Genomic DNA, 8,166 nt, shown 5'->3' with positions numbered 1-8,166 from the left:
GGAAAATTATTCTCATTATATATTATATAAGTTATATATAAGTGCGGGAGTTCCTGGTCCACTGATCCCACTGATGCACAAGACACGTCGCAGCTCGGATGGTAACAACAACAACAACAACAAACATGGAGGAATCCCTGAACAAAAGCAAACAAAAGCTTCTGTTTGCTTTTGTTCAGGGATGTTTTTCACTACACAATGGCCAGGGTTTCCACTACTCTGAATGTATTTGAAATTCTTATAAAATTGAAATTCTTACACAAATATTTTCAAGACATCAACAGAGCTTTAGTTTTAATAAGGTGATATAAAAACTTGAATAAAGCCACCATCGTGATCTATTGTGCTATTGTCAAACTGATGCAGAATAAACAACATTGTGTTGCTTAAATGTATGTATGGGTCCATCATTGGATCCACTAATATACCACATTCATTCAAATTGAAAAATGTGGCTTCTTGTGGCAAATATTCTTTTACCATTGAACTGTGATTCAAACAGAAGCTGTTTATTTGTGGATCACGTTCAGTGAGGCATCACAATAAAGGAGGGAAAGGTGTTCCACGGCAGCAGACGTGGCTGAGGATGTATCAAGGAAACACCTTCACACATCAACATATCGGAGTTTGAACTTTCGGCACAATACTGACGCTGTCGGCAAAATGTCAATATCAGACGTCCGTAACTGTATGTGTATAGCTTGCAAGCAGAAGACCCCAACAGGAGAACAGCATCTCTGAAAAGGCTCAGTGGTCCCAGTCAACACAGGTTACACAGGTGGATCAAAGTACATGACACACAAGAGACGAGTCAATCAAACACAGAGCAATGCAGCTGTTGATGCCAAAGACAACCAGCTTTCAGTGAAGTCAGATATTGCCAGCACAATCTGAAGCATGGCGTGAAGAGCGCCAAGGGATTTGTTGCATCGCTTCATTAGTTTGTTCTGAAGATGCCATTCATTAGTCGTCCAGCCAAACCTGGTTTTCCTGTTCTTTTATTTTAATTGAATGTGTACTTTCGACGCTCATATAAAAGGCAGCAGTTGACCAGAGAAACAGATGCTACTGGACTGGCCAACAGGAACATTTGGCTTCAAGGTACAAGGTTTGGTACATAGATGCAGGTCAGGTGAGAAACTTCTGTTTGTCTTTCTGACATGAACTTGTTTCATTGTTTCACAGACTGGACAGGATGAAGGGCCTGTGTTTTTGGCTGCTGTTCCTTGTGCCTTCATCAGCATCTTCACTGTGGGATTTACCAGTTCCATACACTCTTCATAGAGACCTAGGTAAACCATCATAATCTTCTGCTTCAATAACCAATATAACGCTTTGATACATGATCTGTATTTTTTAACAAGACCTGAATGTGAAGGGAATCGTCCTGAGAGCACTGGATCAGTTCAGGCTGAAGTCATGCATTGACTTCACTGTCCGAGAGATGCAGGACTATTTCATTCACGTCCAACACCAAGACCGACAGTAAGTTCCTCTTCACTGTGTCAGTATCTGCTGGGAAAAGTCTTTATGAAATTATGGAAAAAACAAACATTCAACATGTATAAATAAAACAATTTTAATGTGTTAAAAATGTAAAAAAAAACATATTAGAAAAGGAATCCAGTCCACCAGACATATATTATAAAAAAATCAATTGATCCTTGGCAAGATCAAAAATTTGAAAAAAATAAAAATCCCAGAGGAAAAGTAAAAATGATGGAATTGATGCTGAAAAAGAGAAACCTAAAATTGAGAAATGAGGGATTGTCTCCTGGTCTTCCATGTTGTGAGCGTTATCTGCAGTGTTAGCCAGGTGGAGCGTCACCTGAACATAGAGTGAAGTGAGGAAGAGCCATGTTTATCCATACGTTCCCTTCTGCCTGAGTCGATGATACATGATGGCGCCTGAGCACCTTGTGAGTGTTGCAGTGTTGAAATGTAGCATTCAAACCTGACTGAGACGACATGTCGGAGTATAGACCAACAGGTTTGTGTAAGACGTGTGGAATATTTCAATGACTGATATTCTTGATCAGTTTAAACCAGAGAGACGTTGCTAACATGCCACATCAGTGAGAAAGAAAAAAGAAGAAGAAAGGATGAAATTTAACTTAAAATTATTCATAAAAACGAATTAGTAACAGTAACAGTTACTTAGAAAGGGTACATGGTGAGTGAGAAAATGGCTCAAACCAAGATTGTGAAGGAAAGTATTGTACTGTATGTGAAATATCTATTTTTAAAATGCTTTATAGAAAAATGTATTCAAAAAAAGCGACTATTGTGAAATAGAATCTGAGACTCTGTATGAGGCTAAAACTGTACATTCAATTTTAGGGGTTTAGTTATTGTCATTACAAAGCTGAGATAAATATCCAGAAAAGAATCAAGGATGACGTCTTTTTAAAGTCAAACTTATTTGTTTCCTCCACAGGTGCTCCTCATCCGTAGGACAACAGAACTTGGAAAAAGGACACAATATCTCCCTCAGTCGATACTGCAGTTTCATCAACACTGTCGAAGAACACTTCCTCCGCACTCTTGGCTTCTACCCCGAACACGTCCGACCTGACAGAGATGATTTTATCACCATTGTTCACGAAAACATCCAAGAAGGTTCAACTTTTCTCCTAAAGAAGAATGATTGAAAATTGATTTAAAGGGCAGAGAAGAGAGACAGGGGTTTTCTGAGAAGCACTTGCTCTGCTCATGAAATATAAGGAAAAAAAAGCAAATGTGTAGTTCACAACGTATTTGTGCCTCAAAAGAGCTTGATGGTCCTTTAAGTGCCACTTTATATCCTGAATCCAAAGCATGCCAGCCTCAAGGCTTCTGGTCCCAGCACAGTTGATTCTCTACAGAAATGTAACCAAAGAAATAAGTGATGCTTCTTCATGGCCTGGTGAGTAACATGCATTTCAAAATGTCTTTCAGGAAAGTCAGAGATGTTCAATATAGTGAATGACAGCAGCACCCAAGGATTCCCGTACGACTACAGGTCTGTGACGCATTTTGGACGATATGAGTTCAGTAATGGAAGCGGTTTTACAATCCGCACCAAAGACCCCAAGTACCAAGCCGTGATCGGCCAAAGTGGGGAAATGAGTCCAGGAGATGCCAAGAAGCTCAACCTTCGCTACAAATGCAGTAAGTAGGAGGAATTACAACACGTTTAATACACAATGCAATTGAACAGTAGACTGGGGGAGAAGTTCTTGTGCTGATCTGAAACTGTTGGTGAAGTTAAACGATAACTGTCTGGCATGTGGGGCGTCAACAACCAATCCATCAAATCTATAAAAATCTATCATTCAAAGTGCTGAACGTTGGGTTCAGCGCGGCGTAGCAGCTGAGGACAGAGCAGAGTCGTCTGACACGTGGCGGCTTGTGCCGTCTCTATGACCCAGGTTTGACTGATCTGATGAGGTTTACACTGCGATCCAGACAGTAGAACTCCTGCAGTGATGTCCGGCTGCTTGCTCACATGTGGAAGAGCTGATGAGCTTTGTGGACTGCAGCGCTCGATTTCTACATCCGTTTGAGCTGTTGTTCCCACACACAGTCGTTTCCATCAAGCAAATATCACTGGAGCTCAGACTCTGGACTCTGTTCCAGTGAACTTCAGATGTAGACCGTGTGTGTGAGGGAGACGAAGGTGAATACATCAAACAACCACCCTTGTTTCTAGTCTTCAAACTATCTCACATGACATTGAAAGACTCTGTTAAATGACGTGAAATCTCAGTGTAATGTTTGCCAGGTCCAAGCCACAGCACAAATGGTGAGGCCCACTGCAGCTGATCAGTTGGAAGAGTGGCTCTGCTCACGGAAAGATGCACGACTCGATCCAATGGAACGAAATCTAAAATCAACAATGTAAACAAAAACCTTTTCGGATTTGTATCTTGGTGCTTCAAAAGAAATGATATGTTGTTCCTGAGAGCACCTCCTCGAGGGCCACTCAAACTTTTTTGGTCGACACCTTTGGGTCATGAGACGCTCAGTTTGAATACACTCGCCACCTATGGAGGCAGTAGTGAGTCACTGAATTGACCTGCCAGCTGCAAATCCCTGATAGTTACCAACTCTGGAGAAGTTCTTGAAAAGAAAAATGATAAAGAAAGTGATGCCGCTCCCAACATAAAAAGAACGTCTTGTCTCTGGAGTTGATCGCTGCCACGCTACTGCCACCTGCTGTTCCACTAAGCTCATTGCATAAACTCAAAGGACACAAGTGTTGGGAGGGTCATTTTTAAAATGTATTCCATGACAGATTACAGAATTCATCCCCACACAGTATTTCGTAATCAATTCCGTTACATTAGTTAATGCCAGTGAAGTATTTAGAATTCTCTGGATTATTATATACTGTGATTCTTTTGAGAGCAGCCTGGGTTCTTCACTCGATCAGGAGTGGTGAACAAACCTTCTCTCGGCCTGGGTGACCAAGCCAGTGTGGCTGAAGATGCAGGGGCCAACAACAAGCGCTGGAATGTCACGAAACACCTGAGGTCTCACTGGTCTGAGGCTTGTTTGCCCATAAAAGAACCATGAATGTTTCAGCCACAGGGTTCAGAGAGCGAGAAAAAAGCAGCGGTGAATCTGGAAATGACGGTGTCCCATGAGTATCCAATCACAGGATGCGTACGAGTCATGTTCAACGAAGCCAGAAGGCCCTGCTGTCCCCAACTCATGATCTGATTGCCTGTGGCAACGATCCATCACCTGCAGGTGCCTGTTCACTCAGAGTGCACAGACGCCTGCACTGTTGATTCTCAAGGCCTCGACTGACTTCATACAAGCTGGCGACACAAGCTCGCTGAATTCTGATTGGACAAAAACTCTAACCTCGAAACACACACTGAGATGAACTACGACATAAATATGAAGGACATATTCAGTGGAGAATAGATATTACAGCAGAGAAGGCCTTGCTGGCCCTGACGCCCCGCCCTTCTTTGAGGATCCGTCAATCCAAGTGTTTTATCGTGAAACATTGAAACACAATGAAACATTCTGAAAACTGTGGCCAAACCTTTGATCTGCTTGACTTTGTTCCACGCACCACTGCAGACGAAAGCGTTGCCTTTCAGCTGTATTGTGATTTTTCCGACGGAGCCATGTGTCACATGACAAACTGCTCAGGTGGGAGCACCAAATGGGAAAGGGTCACACGTGCTGAAGGTGGGCCGAGCTCTGACCACACCAGTCTTCCCAGTGTCACAGCAGAGGAAGGTATGTTTCTAAACACAATGCTGGCACATTTTCCTCCTGGTCTTTTCCAGCATCATTAACGTTGCTCTAAAGCAGGATTGTATTTTTCCCCGCAGGATTTACACCTGAACCTCCACAGGAAGGTGAGCGCCTTTTACTCTCCAAGTTTTCCAACATGACCGAGATGAAGTTCCATATTCGGACACTTGGCTGTGGCGCAGGTCACTTCATGCATGTAAGCACGGCGGCTGGTGAAGCAGGCGACTCTGCCTGGCTGGAGACCCCCAGAATGAAGCCCAAGAGACAGGGTCACCTTCAGTGTCTGCAGTTCTACTACTTCCACAATGGGAGCGCGGACGACCAGCTGAACATCTGGATCAGGGAGTTCAACAATGAAACCAATACAGCACGTCTCATGGGACAAGTCACTGGTGAGCAGCTGACCCTCTGATTTTATCAGGTCCTGGTTCACAGTCTACATTGAGAATTCAGGGTGACCTTCACACAGGAATCCACCCCCTGAGCTGTTTTACATGATTCACCACCTCATATCCTGCTACTTTCACTTGGCATCAGTGAGAACTTCACTTTCCATTCTCTCATCCAAGGACCACCAACGTCCCACTGGAGGATCCACCATGTTTCCCTGGATGCTCAGAGTGAATTCCAGGTGGAGTTTGAAGTTCAAAAAGGAAATGGAAGCTCCTCTGGTGGCATCTCCATCGATGACATTAATCTGTCAGAAATACAATGTCCTGATGTGACCATGCAGATTGATGATTTTGAGCACGTCTTGACCACAAGTCCTTTCGACACATACATGTACAGCCCGCGGCACTACTCCAGTGGTGGCTACGCATATCGTTTCGCTGTGGAATTGAATCAATTTTTTTTTGGATTGCAAGTGCAACTGCTGTCTGGCCAGAATGATGATGAGCTGACGTGGCCATGTCTGAACAGACAAGTGACAGTGCAAGTGGTGGATCAGACTCCCAACATCCAGCACCACATGTCGAGGCAATATAGCCTCACCACTACAGGTGATTGTGAATTTAAGATCTTAGGAAGCCCGTTCCTGCCAGGAAATAGAAAAAAGGCTGTGCTTAGCAAGCGGAACCTTTTTTTCCCCTGGTGGACATGGGCTCTATAGAGTGTTTTTTTTTAATGAAAAGTGAAACCTATTTTGAATAAACAGATTCAGGTCATTGGGACAATCCTCGGAAGTTTGGGAGAAAAATTGAGACCAATGACACTGAAGAAGTCTTTGCCAACCCCCTGGAAACATTAATATTACTACATTCCTCTGAGATGAAGTCCCTCAACTTTCTTAAAGGAGAAAGTGCTGTTTTTGCCTTACTTCCAAGGTAAGGCAGCGTCACCGTCTGCTGAAAATGACATGAGAACCTTTGGACTCTGGATATCTAACCCAGCAAAACTGGTCTGTTCCTAGATATCACCCCTCTGATCAATGGAAGTTCACTTCCCAAGGCCAAACTTGGACCAACGGCAGTGAAGCTCACACCAAAAAACCAAAGAAATGACTCATGCACGACACGGTACAGTTTCCTGACTTCACCCTGCAGTTACAACATTTATCTTCCTGAACTGAAACTAAGTACGATCAGAAGTGCGACCACAGATTGATACTTTGAATCAATTTTTCCCTCCGCAGAGAGCCGGCAACAGCTCAGCCAGCGACAGCTCACCCAACAACTGACCAAAGGTAACACATTTTGTGTGCAGCAGCAAAGTCGAGCAATTAACAATGTTTTGTTGATATATATTTAATAAGCACAAGGTTGTTTTCCACTTCTGCGTAAAAATACGTCAAATCTGAACAGTGAGTTCACAACAGAAATGCGCTCTGCCTGGAACTGTTTTTCGTTGAGCTCAGTCCAGTTTCCTCCCTGACCAATTAGATCACAGGACTGAGGAGGACTTCTGTTGATCCAAGAGACGTTGAAATGAATCTTCCTCACTGTTTTCCATACATTGTGTGTAAATGTTTCGGCAGTTTGACTCTGTCAGCCCCAGACGGTGACTTTTATATTTTCCTTCTATTTTTCAAAGGCCCCCACCCACCATGAGCGATGGAGCTACAGTTGGCAGGTAGGAGGAGTAACAGTCGGGAAGATTGGGCATCACCATAATAACTGCTTGGAATATACTTGTCTGTTTCTTCCGTCTGTCCTTCACACCTTGCGCACGCCACCTCACGATGTTTGATTCATCTCCAGTGCAAACGGTCCTAGAAACAACAGCAGAACGTTGATGAACTATTTCTACCTCATCGACTGAATTGACTTTTTATTTATACAGCCATTCATTTATCAGATGGCGAGGACGACTGTATAGTGCGATCTTGGTTTGGTGGGCGCATGACACTGTTCACCCTGCAGCCACTTCTGAAGTCATGTTTTATTTTATTAGTCCTACATAAACTAGTTCATCCTGAATTTCCATGCCTTTTTTCAAAAGATGATGGACGGACAGATGGACGGAAAAAAGTACTCAGCACTGAGTCTGAGTGGTTTCTTTTTTTTTCTTTAAGGTCACCCATGATCCATAAAACATTGGATGACAGGTACAGTGAGCAGTGCTCCGTCACAACTGTTTCATTTTCTTCTTTTCATTTGCTTCTTCCCTCTGTAACTTACATAACTTTGCAAAAAACCTGGAATAGCATGAACAACAATGACTGACTGACTTTATTCTCCATTTTCCAAAAGTTGCTGATCCAGCGAGTGAAACGCTCAGTTGGATAGAAAAAGCTGTCAGACACAGAACTTGTGTGGAAACAACCCACACCATAACTGAAGAACATGTTCTGCCTTGGTTTATTTTATTTATTTTTTATTTTGTTTGTTTTATTGAGTTATACACAAATAGTTCTTACTAATTAGATAATTGCAGTTGACTTAAAAATAAATAAATATAATAAAAAAGAAA

At 42.8% G+C, this 8,166-nt stretch overlaps 1 protein-coding gene across 1 annotated transcript; it reads left to right on the top strand.

Annotated features, from left to right (window-relative positions):
- The first annotated feature begins 1,968 nt into the window (after positions 1–1,968).
- Positions 1,969–6,367, top strand: LOC128768627 (meprin A subunit beta-like). The gene is made up of 6 exons (XM_053881621.1): positions 1,969–1,990; positions 2,938–3,150; positions 5,077–5,238; positions 5,334–5,360; positions 5,439–5,648; positions 5,826–6,367. The coding sequence occupies exons 1-6, from the start codon at positions 1,969–1,971 to the stop codon at positions 6,365–6,367; spliced, it is 1,176 nt and encodes a 391-aa protein (XP_053737596.1).
- The last annotated feature ends 1,799 nt before the right edge of the window (positions 6,368–8,166 follow it).

This window comes from Synchiropus splendidus, chromosome 12 (genome assembly GCF_027744825.2).
Source record: "Synchiropus splendidus isolate RoL2022-P1 chromosome 12, RoL_Sspl_1.0, whole genome shotgun sequence".
NCBI lineage: Eukaryota > Metazoa > Chordata > Actinopteri > Syngnathiformes > Callionymidae > Synchiropus > Synchiropus splendidus.
The sequence above is the reverse complement of the archived record's forward strand: the minus strand, read 5'-3'. Positions and strand labels throughout refer to the sequence as shown.

What these genes read in the sequence shown, in the direction of transcription:
- LOC128768627 (XM_053881621.1), top strand. Translation starts at nt 1,969, where the DNA reads ATGTCGGAGTATAGACCAACAG. An exon ending in ACCTGAACCTCCACAGGAAG is followed by an intron (nt 5,361 to 5,438) that starts GTGAGCGCCTTT and finishes GCTGTGGCGCAG; the next exon opens with GTCACTTCATGCATGTAAGC. An exon ending in TCTCATGGGACAAGTCACTG is followed by an intron (nt 5,649 to 5,825) that starts GTGAGCAGCTGA and finishes CTCTCATCCAAG; the next exon opens with GACCACCAACGTCCCACTGG.